General features: G+C 47.8%; 1 protein-coding gene across 1 annotated transcript in view; it reads left to right on the top strand.

The window, feature by feature from the left end:
• The window catches only part of EXOSC9 (exosome component 9), a 372,997-nt gene that overhangs the window by 79,755 nt on the left and 276,851 nt on the right, over positions 1-16,391 (top strand). The window contains exon 4 of the mRNA XM_086962216.1: positions 5,816-5,918. Within this exon, the coding sequence (XP_086818342.1) occupies positions 5,816-5,918 (103 nt within the window). The remainder of the gene's footprint in view (positions 1-5,815; positions 5,919-16,391) is intronic.

The following is a 16,391-nucleotide window of genomic DNA, read 5'->3' as shown; positions in this document are numbered from 1 at the left end:
GTTTATCCAGGACTGTTCTCAAATGGTTCACTTCCTTCCTACATAACCGGTCTCAGAAGTTCAAGATCAACAACGTGCTGTCCTCACCTGTGCCTGTAACTTTAGGCGTCCCACAAGGATCTTCCCTTTCCCCTGCATTGTTCAACCTCGTCATGGAACCACTCACCACCTTGCTCCAAGCATCTAATGTACACTTCCATATGTACGCCGATGACACTCAACTTTACCTCAAGCTACAATCCCCGGAAGACATCAAACTTCTGAACTCCACACTCAGAAACACCCAATCATGGTTGGCCGATAATCACCTCAAACTAAATGCTCTGAAAACTGAGTTCCTTCTGATCTCACCTCCTGCGAAAATTGCCATCACCCAAATCTGGCTCAATCACCTAACTGCGCTCAATGTCCAACCCACCATCGTGGAATCTGCGAAATCTTTAGGCATCACACTTGCCAAGCTCAACATGCAGCAGCACATTAGCAAAGCAACGAAAGGAGCTAATTTCCAAATCAACACTTTGAGGAAACTTAAACCCTTCTTCCCAGCCAAGGACTTCCAAACTGCTGTACAAGCCCTAGTCATCCCCCGCATAGACTATGGAATTGTGGCCCTCAGCGGACTCCCCCTATCAACAACCGCACCCCTAAGAGCCTCCTTGAACGCTGCCGCGAGACTCATTACTGGTTCAAGAAAACAATCGCATATATCCCCTGACTTAAAATCCCTGAAATGGCTGCCTTTTGAAGCCAGAATACAGCTGAAAATTGCCGTTATGACACACTCGGCCGTACACCACAAGTCACCCAACTACCTCACTCAAAAGTTGACTTTATCAGGTGGTTCGAGATCCAATAGAAGTACAAAAAATCTACTCCTGAAACCTCGTAGATTCCGGAAGGAAAAAACATACAAACGCTCCTTCTCAGGAATGGCACTCAGGATCTGGAATGCACTCCCTCCTGAAACCAGGCTTATCTCCTCCACTGCATTTTTCAAGAAAGAGGTAAAAGCCATCCTTATGGCCAAGTTCACCTGAACTCTATTGTTGCTGGATCAGAGACTTTGCACCGCTTTTGTATCATTGGTTACCTGATTGTTTATTGGTATTATATTTTTACATGATTGCGATCCTATTATGCTACTCACTTACTACCGACTACTATATTGTACCCAATAGTTTGTTTAATCACCCTCTTGATGCCCCTACTCCTCGTTTTCTGTAATTTTTAGGAAAGAGGTATAAGCCATCCTTATAGCCAAAGTTCACCTGAACTCTATTGTTGCTGGATCAAAGACTTTGCACCGTTTTTGTATTATTGGTTACCTGATTGTTTATTGGTATTATATCTGTACATAACTGCTATCATATTATGCTACTCACTTACTACTGACTACTATATTGTACCCAATAGTCTGTTTAACCACCCTCCTGTTGCCCCTACCCCCTGTTTCTGTAAAGTGCTCTATCTGCAAAGATCTTGTTCGCGCTATATAAAACTTTGAATAAATAAAAAATAAATAAGGAAGATGGGAGGCAGGAAGCAGTAGCACCTCAAAAGGATTGAGCTCTACATTTGAATTAACACCAGCCACCCTGTCCCCACATATCCGCAAATCACCATGCATTCTACAGCCTGCCTGCATGCACTTTATAACAACTTCATAGCAAATTTCAGGAATGTCATTTTTAGGTCGAGCCTGGACAGCGCATGTGCTGCTCTGCAAGGCATGCTGTATTTGAGTGTAGACTTGAAGCCCACCCACTCCTTGCCCATATTTGTCATTGGTTTGCGTCATTGTCCTTCGTAAATGCTGGCTTCTGATTCGTTAATAGGCTTGTTAGTCCCTCTTTAGTACCGCCTTGACTTCATTTGTAACCTCCCATGAGGACTGGCCCTTTTACCTTTGTTCCATGGTATGTCTTATTTATTCTGTAAGCACTATTTTCTTTAATGAGTTTCGCCTACTGCAGGCATGACATGCTTTCCTGCAGTATTCAGCGTGCCATGGGCGCTTTCACTTTCCAAGCTGCCCGGGACAATGGCGGCCACTTATTTGAAGTGAAATAGGTCTCACATTTACAAGAGTTTAAGCTTTTGGCATTGTAAATGACAATGCCTTTTATTTATGTGTTAATTATCAAAACAGATAAAAGGCATTGTCGTTTACAATGTCAATAACTTACTCTCGCAAATTCGAGACCTATTGCATTGCAAATGCTTGTTGTGCCTGTAAAGATGCGCAGTGCAATCATAGGTGACTTATCCGTATCTGCATTGTACACTTTGATACATGCTTTATAATTTGACCAATTGTGAACACTTATCACATCGGGTTTACTGGTTAGTGGGGGACGCGTATCCTGCCTCCTCTGTGGATCCTGTTGCCACGGAGGGCTGGGGCGACGTCCCATCCCATCTTATTATATACTGTCTCATGCCACCTGATCTCCAGATCGCTCACTCATCGGTAACATGAGCATTCCTTAGGGGGTTGCACTGCTAGGGATGACTCACACGTGCGTTGTTAGACAGGTTGCGGATTGGATCCGGATAGCTATACCAGGTGCAGTGAGTTTGCTACGGTTTGGGTTCAAGGGTTCCGGCGAGCACACGATGAGCATACATTTAGAGATGCTTGTTTAAACCATATAGACTTGCTGCGACCTTCCCATATGACCAGTGTCATGTGTCGTATTCTGATGCTATGCACTTAAAATCAATAAGGAATGGTTAATAATAATAATAAGTAAAAAAAGAACTCTAATTACAGTCTCTGGAGCCGTGAGTCCTTTTGTGCCCAACACAAGAATGGCATCCTCCGGTACCAAGATACAGCCACTCAGCTCCCAGTGGCATTTTAGAGAAGCCTGTGAAGCAGCCTATCTCAAGTTCTTAGTTTGTCTAGGGGTCAAACTATCCCCTGCTCTCACTACTAGGACATTGCCTCTAGGCCCAGTCCCAAATTGCTTCCTGGTCTGTAAAAAAGTGCAGGTGATTTCCCGACAACTACCATGGACTTCGCAGGAAAGACAATCACATACTTCTGTTAAAGGCCTTTCACTTCCTTCTTTGTTGCGTCATGCCTGCTTCTTTATTCCTGGGCACGTTTGGTGTAGTGCGAGAATAGCAGAGCCAATGATTCTCAAAGCACTATCGGCCACTTTGACAGATGGTATCCTGTTCCTCTAATTTATAGCAATCTGGATATTCCAGGTCACAGGGCCATTTGGAAGGGGTCAGGACACAGTTCTGGGTGCGCCTTCACTGAGGAAAACGGCAGACCAGACCAGGCCAGGGAACGGGTTTGAGTCTTAATCCAGTTTTCCAAAAATAGTTGCTTTCCTTCGGGGCCTCACTAATTAGTTGTTACGATGTAATCTCCACATGCAGTTTCAGTTTCATAGTCGATATTAGTAATTTGTGACTGGTGCTTACATTTGCATCAGGCTCTAAGCTTTGTCATTTGTACTGCTCCCGACCAGGGTGCTTACTAGAGTCCTTCCCTAAATGCTCCTCTACACGTTGAGGTTTATAGTGACAACGTCCGTCTTTGTTACCAGTGAGGTTCTATTGTCTCTAATAATCAGCAGGCTATAATATTTTGAGTGAGTGCCCCTTCTGGGTTACATCTTCCTGCAAATATGATGGTGTGCTGTAGCTCCTTCCCTGAGGGGCTGGCTTTGTGTATTCAACAGTTTTGTTTGTTAGACCGTAAGAGTTGAGCGATCTTGTTTTTGACCATATGGTTCACACAACAGAAGCAGCCGTGGCTGAAGATGAGATGTAGGGCTTCTATGCCGAAAACCTGTGCTGCATCCTCAATATACAGTAATTAGTAGCTGAAAGTTCCCTTCTCATAGGGAGCATTTGCTCCATGGCCCAGTTCGCATAGGCTATTGAGTTCATGTATCAGATATTACCATATTATTACCATGTTGCAGTGTTCGCCATTCGATACCAGCCTACCCCCACCTACAGTCCCTGTGTGGTCCTTCTCTGTACAATCCATTCAAAGGCTAGTCACCAAGGAAAACATCAAAGCAGGCCAGTCCCTCCTGGACCTTTGCCCGTCTGTTACACAGGGCCTTGCATTTTCTCCTTGATTGCCTAACCTGGCCCCAGTATTAATACACCTAGCCCAGAAATGTTGTAGTTCCTGAGTTAAGTGCTGTCAACACCCAGTCTGCTCAGGGAATCTTCACTTCCTATTCTGTTTCCCCAGCCATCCCTCTCGGTCCAGCCAGTGATGGGATCCAGTGGTTCTTGTCAATGGGCATCTCCCCCCCCCCCCCCCCCCCCCAAACACCATCTTCACCCTCATTCTAGTACATGGTAGAGACTTTAAACACCCTGAAGTTAGTTGGAGCGAGAGTCTTCTTCCAGGGCCAGGTCCCTCGCCTCGGGTTTGCATATTCTGGGCCTTTCAAACCAGTGCAAATGTAGTCTTCCCTGGCAGCCTGCCGCCTGTCCCAGGTTTCATCATCTTGGGGCACAGCTCGGCAGAAGGCGTGAAATGCTCGGGGGTGGGAGATTTACAGCTATGGTGGGGGCAAAGGGGTCTTTAATTATATCCCACTCCCATTGTCTAGTGGGGTTCTTGCCCCCTGGAAGTGAGGCCTGTTGGCCAATCTACCCTCTTTGGTTTCTGCATGCCTCAAGCATGCAACATACATTCTGAACTGTTTGCATGTAGAGAAAGAAAACAATACAAAGAATGTGCGGTTTGTGTTTTTTCGAGCTACTCCTCAATTTCCAGTCCCCCTTCCCAACTCAGGAAGATAATGGGAGTCCACAGACATTGGAGTTACAAAGAGGGTTATTATATTTCCAAATCCAAAGTGGTCCTGTAGATATGAATATCCCAAGACCAGGAATTTGCAGTGATAAAAAATGGGACGACACTTGAAATAAACACACTAAGCACAAAACTATGCTCATGCACATTTAACAAGCAAGAAAAATATGTAGTCGGTAAGGCTTTAAATAAAGAAGGGCTGTGGCCGCGAGTGAGGTTGCATATTTTTGTCTTTAAGCAATATCTAAATACTTGGAACACAATCAGCAACGTTAAATGTAAATCTGAGCACCGGTTTTTAAGTTCAGAGGGCTGGAAGAACTAGGAAAATATCAATTCCTATCAAAATGTGTTCTTGTTTTTCATATATAAACGTTGTGGAGTTTAAGCACCCCTCCTCACTATGTTCTGCCAGGCCAAGTCCAATTGGTAATAGCTCCATAATGGCACAGGGGCTTGGCTACCAATGGTGTTGAAAGTGCAGAGGCACTGGGGCTCAGTGGGGCCCATTGAACTCTGAAATTTGCTGTATTTTACTACCCCAACAGCAATTAAAGGGGCCATTTCCCTTGCTTTTACCAGGGTCAATGGCATCCTTGCTATTCTTCTATTATGACAGTACCAATTGGATGTAACAGATTTGAATAATTTACACACAAAAATAATGGAGTTATCTTTGTTTAGATGTTTGAATTTAGCTTGGTATTATGATATCATGTCTGCCTTATCTAGTTAGGCTAAATGTGTTGCAATTTAATTTTGGTGATTGGCCCTTTGAATGCTCATATTTTTTTTTTTAAAGTAAAGAGTGAGCAATAAAATGGCCACTCATGCTGTAAATAAAAACTCCAGAGAAACTTGATGTTGAATTGACAAGTGTGTTCAGAAGTTACTTGCTGCAGATGACCTAGTCTATGTACAATAAAAAGAATTGGGTTCATGAGTGTGAGAATTATGATATCGGGCTGTAAATCTATGTATGATGACCATTTTCTTATGTCCTTATTTTTGTAGACAATCTGACCTCTTGGTGAAGCTGAATCGATTGCTGGAAAGGTGTTTAAGGAATTCGAAGTGCATTGATACTGAGTCCCTCTGTGTTGCTGCTGGTGAAAAGGTGAAGATAATATAGAATAACAATTTTTATGATGCTGACTTTTTTTTTGAGAGGGTATTTTCAAGGTGTTTTATTCCATGTTTTTATTGTGACGTAGGTACTGTTTGTTAAGCAATTAGCATAAACATTTGCGGCATTGCAATGTTTTGCAGTGCCTCTTTTGTCAGCAATTGATGTGTAGTGATTACCGCTCCTGAGGGTGGAAAAGTCAGGTTCGAGGCATATGAGCTGCAGATTCTACACTTTGCATTAGATCGCCACCTGTTGTTGGGCTCGGATTATTGCATGTTGTTGTCGTCTTGGAAGAAGTCTTTTGTAGTCACGAGATAGGCGACTCCTCCCTTGGACAATAATGCGCATGGGCACCGGCTCCATCCTTAGATTGTTTTTTTCCGCCACTGGGTTCAGATAAAACTTTTCCGCTCCGGTTTGAAATCTACTTTTCAAGTACTTCGATGCGTAAAAACGTATTCCAACTTCACCAAACTACTTTCGATATTGATAAACGTCGTCTCGACTCCATCAGCTCGATTCCGGTTGTTGACGCGGGCCGTTGGGCCTATCCTTGCCGTGAGGCCTACACCTCATGGAAAGGACGCCATTCAAAAGATGCCCCAGTTTGGAGCAAAGTTTCCACACTGTGACCATCACGAGGTCTGTAACCTGTGCTTATCGCCAGAACACGACGAATCCAGCTGTACAGCCTGTACATCCTTTCGATCCAAGAAGACCATTCGAGATTGGAGGGCCCTTCGATACGACATGCAGAGATCGGCTCCGGAACCGGTGGATGTATTCGACGAAGAAGTTCTGCTCGTCCCCGAAGAAGATTCAGACGATCTCCAAATCGTATCCGGGGTAGACTACTCAGATGACTTCATACCATCGGGTCAGCGCGTGAGTACTACTGCCAGCCCTATACCCAGCACCCAAATCGAAGGCAAAGGTCAACAGTCAGCCTCCGGGGCACAGTTGCAACCGAAAAAACACTTCGAAAGCCCCGCCATCGAGCCCGACTCCGAAGAAAATACTCAGGCCTACCGGTAGCTCCTTACCGAGCAAGTGCCAATCCCACCAGTTCCCTCGGCACTGAAACCGAAAGAAGACCCGGCTCCAAAACCGTCGACTACTAAAGACAAAACTATGAAACCAGCGTCTGACGCCTTGAGGCCGACGAGACCAGCTTCTACTCTGAAGCCAATATCTAAGGTACCGAAACCTACAAGGCCTGATTCCGATGCGCTCAAGCCCTCAAAACAGCCTACGACTCCGAAAACAATACCTTTGGTGCCGAAATCTTCGCCAAAGGACACAGTAACAACTCCTAAGGCTAAAGACAAGCAGCAACCATGCCCGGAACTGAAAAAATCGGTGCAGGCAAAGGTTCCGCAAGGAGAAGCCCTTTTCCAACCCCATCCTCTACAAAAGATCTACATTGACCCAAAGACAGGTCATGTATCCACTACACCACACAGGAAGAGGAAGTCACACATCACCTACACCTGCAGTGCCTGTCCAGAAGAAGGACTCTGCCACATCTCCTATGCACCCTTCTCCTATACTTCCTTCTCCTTCATCTCCTGTTCCCCTTAACATTTCACCTCAAAATTCTCCTGAAAACTCTCCTCCTCATTCTTCACCACATACACCTCTAAATGATGATGAGTATAGCATAGGGGGAGGGGTAGACCCAGATGAGCCCTTTCCCTACCCTATTGATGATCCAGATTGGGAATACCCAAACCCACAAGATGTGCCAGATATTCCTGACCCACATTCATATCCATTAAAACATTCTCCCCCAGAAGGCAAGATTGGTTTTGGGCACTTACTGAATAGGGCTGCCATCTATCATGGGGTCACCATGCATTCAGATGAGGCAGAGGAAGACTTTTTATTAGATACGTTTGAATAATCACAAAAGTCTGTTCAAATTTTGCCTATGATTAAAGGGGTAATCAAACATGCTCCAGAAGTATTTAAAGATCCTGTACGTGCTAGGATTCTAAACCCTAGAATTGAGAAAAAGTACAGGCCTGCTCCTGGGGATCCTGCCTATATTAAAGGACAGCTACCCTTAGATTCTCTAGTCGTGTCAAATGCTAGAAAAAAGAGCAAACTCAAACATCAGGTGAAGCACCACCCCTGATAAAAAAATCTAAGGTGATAGATGCTTCAGGCAAAAGGTTAGCTGCACAAGCTAGCAATACATGCGTATAGCTAACACAGAAGCCCTCCTTGCAAGATATGGCAGGGCTCACTATGATCAGTTAGAGACACTACTACAACATCTGCCTGACTGTTAGAACCGGCTGTCTCTAGTTGGCAGAGGTATACACTTCTGACAAATAGGGACACTCCTTTTCTAGTCAGGGCAAGGGGATCACACCCTTCGATAACCCCTGCTCACCCCCTTGGTAGCTTGGCAGAGCAGAACAGGCTTATCTCAGAGGCTGTGTGTTAAGCAATTATGACCACCTACAGTAATAAAGTGAATACACTACAAATGGACACGACACAGTAGTATTATAAAAAATAAGTATCTTTATATAAGACTTAGCACAAGACCAAATAACGGCAAAACTGTACACAATCGGAATAAATACGTTCGGGAAGGAAAAAGGATAGTTCAAAGGTAGTTTCTTCTTTAGCACAAGAGTCTTTTATATCAAGCAAATCTTCTTCTTGGAAACACAGTTCTTAGCAACAGGGTAACTCACACGGGAGCTACACAACGCTGGGGCAAGGATAATCCACAGGTTCGGCGTCGACCGCGAGGAGCGCTGCGCCGGGCCGGGAGTCACACGGACCCCCAACAACACAGTACCTTAGGAAATTGAAGCACACGATGATCAGCGGCGTCGAGCAATCCGGCGTCGCGTCTTCGGTGTCGATCAGGCCACAGCAGGCGTTGTCGATGATGCAGTTGCACAGAGTGAGCAGCGCTCACGGCGTCGAAGGGCACACGGTTGATGCGATCAGCAGCGGGGCAGACACGAGGTCCTCTGGAGTTAGAGCCGTACTCCTACTCACTGACGTTGCTGCTGGCGTCGGTCGGGCCCAGCGTCCGATCGTCGTGATTGCTGGTCCTTTCAGAGGTGCTGGATTCACACTTCCAGCGGATAGCACTTTTTAGCAGGTGAAGTCCTTTAGCCCTGTGACTTCGGCAGGAGACTGGCACTCTTCCAGTCCTTGGAGATTTTCTTAGCAAGCGTGAGAGTACACACACAGTTCCTCTCTCCTGGTTCCTTGGCAAAAATAAAGAAGCACTGCAGGATTCCCCCAACAACAGCACACTGGCAGAAGGGGTAGGCAGTCCTTTAGATCAGCAGGCTTCTTGTCCTTGGTTACAGGGTTCCTTGTCAGAAGTGATCTGATTTCCTAGCTCAGGGGTCCTTCTCTTATACCCCTTTTCGTCTTTGATCCCTTTGTCTATGCCGGGGGTTTCCCAACATCCTGGGTCTGCGGTGGGTGGAGCTAGGCAGTCGCACCTGGCCTATTCATTGAGCCGGGCCGGGTCCTCAGACGCCCCGCAGGAGGTGGAGCCAGCATTGATACTGGCAGGAGCAGAGCTATCACCCTCCTGGCAGGAGGTGGGGCTAGGATCGTCCATGGCAGGCACAGAGCCATCAGTCGCTTGGCAGGAGGTGGAGCCAGCATTGTATCAGGCAAGGCAGGCTATCAACAACTACTCTCCCCCTACTCTCAACGTAAATGTCCCACTCATCCCACACTGACTCATCCAGACCTCTTGGAGCCACCCAGCTCCTGTCACACACACGCAAGACCAGCAGAGACCAGATATGGTTAGACAAGAAAATAGACACTTTCTAAAAGTACTACTTTCGAACCGAGAGTCCAAAAACCATCCACACCAACGGATGCGTAATTAAACCCCGAGCTCAGGGATACCAAACTCGACATTGCACCGTACTCTCTGAGCCAGCTAGGATCATAGCATTAATAATCCCGGCGGCCCATTCTATCCAACGGAGAGCAGGCTACCTCGCAATAGTGAAGCACTAAGATGGCGGCACTTCACTATCAGGACATGCCAACTTGGTCAGGCTTGTCCTACCTTACACTTACAATGCACCCTGCCCATGGGCCTACCATAGGGGTGACTAACCTGAAGTTAAGGGAAGGTTGGAGGGGCTGCCAAGTAGGTATACCTGCGCAGCCGACGTGACAGTGCAAGACTGCACGTGGGTCTCGCAATGACCGACCCGTAGACATTCTTTTACAAGGCCGCTCCTGTGGGTGGCACAACACGTGCTGCAAGCCCACGAGCGGAATTTGTATTTACAAGCCCCGGCACTCCTGGTGCACTAGACTAGGGACTGACAGTAAACCAAATAAGCCAAACATGGATACAATAGATACATCATTTTAACAGAGGGCGCACTTGCGCTATGGCACTGATCAGCAGTGACACGGCGCCCAAAGCATATACCAGCAAAACATCGTAAAACAGTAGAGGCAAACAGAAAAATGGAGGAGAGACTCAAGCCAATGATGTCAGGTCTAACACGTGTCCCCTCCAGCTGAAATGTGGGGAGAACTACCCTTAACCTAGGGAGTCCTCATCACTAAGGCGGAAAAATCTGGACAGACCATCAGCATTGGCGTGATCTGTACCAGGGCGGTGTTCCACCGTAAAGTCCATCCCCTGTAGAGCAATGGACCACCTCAACAGTTTTGGATTCTCACCCCTCATTTGCATCAACCATCTGAGGGGCCTGTGGTCTGTCTGAACCCGGAAGTGAGTCCCAAACAGGTAGGGTCTTAGCTTCTTCAGCGCCCAGACCACAGCAAATGCTTCTCTCTCTATCGCACTCCACCTCGTTTCCCTGGGAAGTAACCTCCTACTGATGAAGGCTACAGGCAAGTCTCGGCCCTCTTCATTCACCTGAGCTAGAACAGCCCCCACGCCATGCTCTGAAGCGTCCGTCTGAACAATGAATTCTTTCGAAAAGTCGGGTGCCTGGAGTATAGGTGCTGTGCACATTGCAGTTTTCAGGGTGTCAAAGGCCGTTTGACAGGCATCAGTCCAGATCACGTTTCGTGGCTGCTTCCTGGAAGTCAGCGAAGTCAAGGGGTGCACAATGTTACCGTAATCCTTGACAAACCTCCTGTAATAACCCGTGAGTCCTAAGAAGGCTCTCACCTGTGTTTGGGTTTTGGGCGGTGCCCAAGCCAGGATGGTATCAATCTTGGGTTGCAGGGTGGCCACCTTACCACTCCCTACTTGGTGCCCCAAGTACACCACAGAACCCTGCCCAATCTGGCACTTACTGGCTTTGATTGTGAGGCCTGCTCCGCGCAGGGCCAACAACACTTCCTGGCGGTGGCGCAAGTGTTCCTCCCAGCTGGCGCTGAACACTGCGATGTCGTCCAGGTAGGCGGCGCTGAATTCCTCCAGTCCAGCCAAGACCTGGTTGACAAACCTCTGGAAGGTGGCAGGGGCATTCTTCATCCCAAAGGGCATCACCCGGAGCTGGTATAGCCCATCTGGTGTGGAGAACGCTGACCTCTCTTTTGCCCCATCAGTCAAGGCGATCTGCCAGTACCCAGACGTTAAGTCAAACGTACTAAGGTACCGGGCAGCCCCCAACCGATCGATGAGCTCATCAGCTCTGGGGATGGGGTGCGCGTCAGTCTTCGTGACCGAATTGAGTCCACGGTAATCCACGTAGAACCGGAGTTCTGGTGAAGCACCAGGCGCTGCAGCCTTCGGGACCAAGACCACTGGGCTGGCCCAAGGACTGCTAGAGGACTCAATCACCCCTAACGCGAACATTTTGGAGACCTCCTCCTTAATGTACGCTCTGACCTTGTCAGTCACCCTGTAAGCCTTGTGCTTCACAGGAGGGCTGTCTCCGGTGTCAACGTCATGGACACACCAATGCGTGACACCCGGAACCAAGGAAAACAGATCCGGGAATTGTCCCAACAGGTGGCGACAATCCTGTTTCTGCTCAAGGGTCAGTGTGTCAGAGAGGACCACACCATCCACTGACCCGTCTTGCTCTTTAGCATACAGGAGGTCAGGAAGAGGCTCGCTCTCCTCCTCCGTTCCATCATCTGTAGCTAAGAGCATGCCCACTTCGGACCTTTCTAAGTGGGGCTTCAAACGGTTGACATGCAGGACCCGCAAGGGATTCCTGGGAGATTTCAAGTCCACCAAGTAGGTGACATCGCTCTTCTTCTCCACAACCTTAAACGGTCCAGTCCACCTGTCCTTGAGCGCACAAGGTTCCACAGGGGACATGACCCACACTTCCTGACCAGGCTGAAGCTCTACCAGAGTGGCATTCCGGTCGTACCATCGCTTCATCTCCTCCTGGCTGGCCTCCAGATTTGCCTGAGCAAGTTCTCTGAAGCGCCGAGTCTGGTTCCGAAAGGCCAGCATGTAGCTGTATACATCCTGGGGAGGTTTCCTGGGAGATTGCTCCCAGCCTTCCTTGACCAGACTCAAAGGCCCTCTTACCGGGTGACCGTATAAGAGCTCAAAGGGGCTGAACCCTAGAGCCTTCTGCGGTACCTCACGGTAAGCAAACAACAGGCATGGCAAGAGGACGTCCCATTTCCGCCTCATTGGTTCTTCAAGACCCATAATCATGCCTTTCAGGGTCCGGTTGAATCTCTCAACCAGCCCATTTCCTTGAGGGTGGTAAGGAGTGGTGAACTTGTAGGTTACCCCACACTCCTTCCACAGAGACTTCATATAGTTCGAAATGAAGTTGGTGCCTCGGTCGGACACCACCTCTCTGGGGAACCCCATCCGGGAGAAAACACCCATCAGTGCCCGTCCCACCACGGGGGCCGTCACTGTCCTGAGAGGGATGGCTTCTGGGTACCTTGTGGCATGGTCCACCAAGACCAGGATGAACCTGTTGCCCAGGGCTGTCTTGGGGTCCAGGGGCCCAACAATGTCAATACCCACCCGGTCAAAGGGGGTGCTGACCACCGGAAAAGGTTGGAGGGGAGCCTTCTGCTTCCTTCCGCTTTTCCCACTTGCCTGGCAAGTGCGACAAGTCTTGCAATGGATGTCTACATCCCTACGCATCTGAGGCCAATAAAAATGGGTGACAAGCCTGTCATAGGTCTTGTCCTGCCCCAGATGTCCAGCTAACGGTACGTCATGAGCCAAACCCAGTAGGAAGGCTCTGAAGCGCTGGGGTACCACCAGCACACGGGCTGACCCAGGCTCAGCAGCCTTAGGCTCGCTATACAGGAGGTCGTTCTCCCAGTACACAAAATGTGACCCTTGTTAAAAGGGGTTCAAAGACAACCAGTAACCAAAGACCCCTTTATGTTGCCCGGCGGTGTCGCCTCTATGACCCACCAATATTAATCAATGAAGAAGCAGGCGCTGGAGACTGGAAGGCAGGAAACGAGGATTTTATTCTCTCCGGAGGAGAACACATCAATTCAGACAGCAAGTATCGTCACGAGGTGCTCTAACCACATCTCTGAGGCCTGGCCTCTTATACTAGGGTTTATGACCTTTATTGCACGTAACACATTCTCGCAACACTTTGATATTTGAAAGGACATCCTCGGAATCTCCCCTTCAGACCCGTTCCCACATACATTTACAGTTGAATTCCCCACCCCGGTCACAACAGGTGATGATTGTCGCGCAGCAGGGCATTCCGCCGATTCACGGAATGCGTGGAGTTGATCGGATCTCATAGGGTGGGGGCTTTGATCGGCTCGAGGGTCTTTTGATGGGGAGGGGAAGCTTCCTACTGTACGGGGTAATAAACAGTATCCGCAGGGCCAGGTGGCGGCCTGGGAACAAGGAAGACAAACTGGGACACAGGGAAAGGGGGTTTGCATCAAAAGGATCTGAGACCATGAAAGGAATGAGGGGAGGTGTCGCGCTGGGAACAGGATGGGATTCTGTGGTGAAGCTGCGCTGAAGAGGGGTTTATGACCCAAGGCATGAGAGAGCGGGGGTTGTCAGCATGCGGGGGATGCTTGTGAGGTTAGGAGAGAGAGAGAGAGACGCGCTGGCTATCAGCGAGGGGCAGGGAGGCCATGGTGTTTAAAATGGCTGCCGCTTATGCGCAAGGCATGTGAGAGTGGGAATGACCGGTGCGTGGGGGTCTTTCGTGAGGGTGATTCTGATCGTAACGGCTAAAATATGGCGGATGTGCATGACGAAAAGTGTGGCATCGGGAAAAAGGCAAGATGGCGTAGATAATGTTCACCAAACTGTATTAATTTTCCACAGTCCTCCCTTTAACATTTCCAAGACATCTTGCTGGCCTATTTCCTATCTATACCTATTGCAGCGGTCATAAGTAAGGGAGAGGGGACTTAGGCAAAAGAACTGTACATAAACATCACATTATAAACATCACATTGAAAAATCTCATCATCTAGTAGGCGGGTTCATCGTTAAGTTGGTTGCAGAAAAAGTCATAGTAATGCGATATCAGACTAGAATTATGTAGCGAGGGCGTTGGGTACAGATCATAGATACTTATAGTCATTTGGAATAGGAACTGGTAAGTTATCATATAAGTAAGTCCTTTTTGTACTCGGCGGGAGCATAGTCAGTCCAATGGTGGTTGGGAGAGAAATGAGATATAGTAAATATCAGAGTTCTCAGTGTCTTTGTCGTCTTCTGTTGGCACTGTTAAGCACCTGGATTACAATTCGTTCTGTCAACAGGAATGTTCATGTGGATTGAGTCGTTGGAGGTCGGCGGGCGGGAGTGCATCTTTGTTTTGTTTCGCCAGACCTCTTGAGAGGAATGCATCATGGTTCCGGAGCACGTGCATTTTCTTCCGTAACTCAGAGCATAGTTATTAGGAGGCAGAAAGGATTGTGATAAAAAGTGCAATTGTCTTTGAGTGGTGGGGTCTGTTTGTTTCTTGAGTCTCTGTGATGGGTATTTCCTGTTGCTTCCATCATTATCGAGGCGTTCAGCAGTGGGTAGAACCACATACTTCGTTCATCTTCTCTTCGGGGGCGACCCTTGGTGGAGTTCTAGGTCACCGTTCTGAGATTAATATAGTTCGTGGTCTACTTAGTCGGAGCTCCCTCCCTTTTGACGCAGGGAATACCCTTCTCTGGATAGCTCAGTAGGATTTGGAGGAACTTGAAAGTTCAGGTGGAAAGGTGTGTGTGTGAACAGTCCTTATGGTAGGTCGGAGGAGGAGGGGATGGAGCAGGGCCAAGTCGGGAACAGATCAGGGGGACGGAGAATTTGAGACAGGCGGGTCCATAACCAGGTTCAGAGAGCGGGGACTTTTTTTTTTTGTTTTTTTGGCACACGTCGATCATAGAGCAGGGGCTTCAGGTCAGCCCCTTCCTTAGCTTTGTCTGAAACAGTGCCTTATCCTGCGACTCCTTACTGCCGTGGTCTCGCCTTGGCCTCCGTCGCTGAGGTTCCACGATCCGCAGTCAGGCCGCGTGCTCCCACATCCGGTCTCTTTCTCCTCCGACAGTGGTACCCTTAAATGAGTTCGAAAAGACAGTCTTTAGAGATTTTGCAGAAGAGGGTAATTACATAAACCTATTTCTCTCCCAACACCAAGCAACTGGGGTAAACATCCGCTACATTGAGATTTGCAGCCAACGTATAAACAATTGATGATGGGTTTGCTGGATTTCCTACAACTTCCCTTTGTGGCTAATTCTTTGGCATTTTGTTGGTTATTACATTCATTTGTCGTGGTACAAGGTCTGATACCCATTCATTGCATTCTTCTATTACAGTAGATGTCAGTTCTTCTGGTAGAGACCCATTTCCCTAGTACGAGTCTTGCAAGGCTAGGCCGGTCTTCAGGGCTTTGTATCTTACGGAAAAGTGCAACGTGCTATTCACCATAGTCTGATAGGCATCCTTCTGAGGGATGAACATAGGCTAAACGACTCTCCATTACATCAATGCGTCCTATCTTTTGGCTAAACATCCTATTTTCAACAAGGTTTACTGCAACACATCTTTCTAACTTTCTATATAGTTTCTCGCAACCTGGCTACTACAAAAACTCGGGGGGGGGGGGGGGGCTTGCGATAATTATTAAACTTATCCTTGGGGTGGGTGAGGTCTGTTGGAAAACAACTAGGAACACAGCAAATTGGAGCAAGGGGCGTTTTTCAGATTCTCGTTCAGGGCAGCTGATACCAAACTGGGGGCATTTTGGGAAGACGGGGGTGTCTCGATCATTTTTTTACTGCTTGGGGTATGGAGACAACTTGGAATGGGGAAGGTCGCGTTACCACAGACATTTTTTTTTATCATAGAAGCCACTGACAAATAGTTCCCTGACTGTGGGTGAAATTTAGGGAACCTTAGTCGTCTTACCTGTCCCTTTCCTTTTGGCCAATTTAATTTTCATCCATATTTAGCAGAAAAGGAGAGGTAGTAACGTGGTATCGATACGATTTTATTTAGGACGAATTTGTGCAAATACTTGTGGTATTTGGGGCCAATCAGGAGGTGCACCAGGT

The sequence above is a fragment of the Lissotriton vulgaris genome, chromosome 3_1 (genome assembly GCF_964263255.1).
Source record: "Lissotriton vulgaris chromosome 3_1, aLisVul1.2, whole genome shotgun sequence".
In the NCBI taxonomy this organism is placed as follows: domain Eukaryota; kingdom Metazoa; phylum Chordata; class Amphibia; order Caudata; family Salamandridae; genus Lissotriton; species Lissotriton vulgaris.
This window is presented reverse-complemented; position numbering and strand designations above follow the sequence as displayed.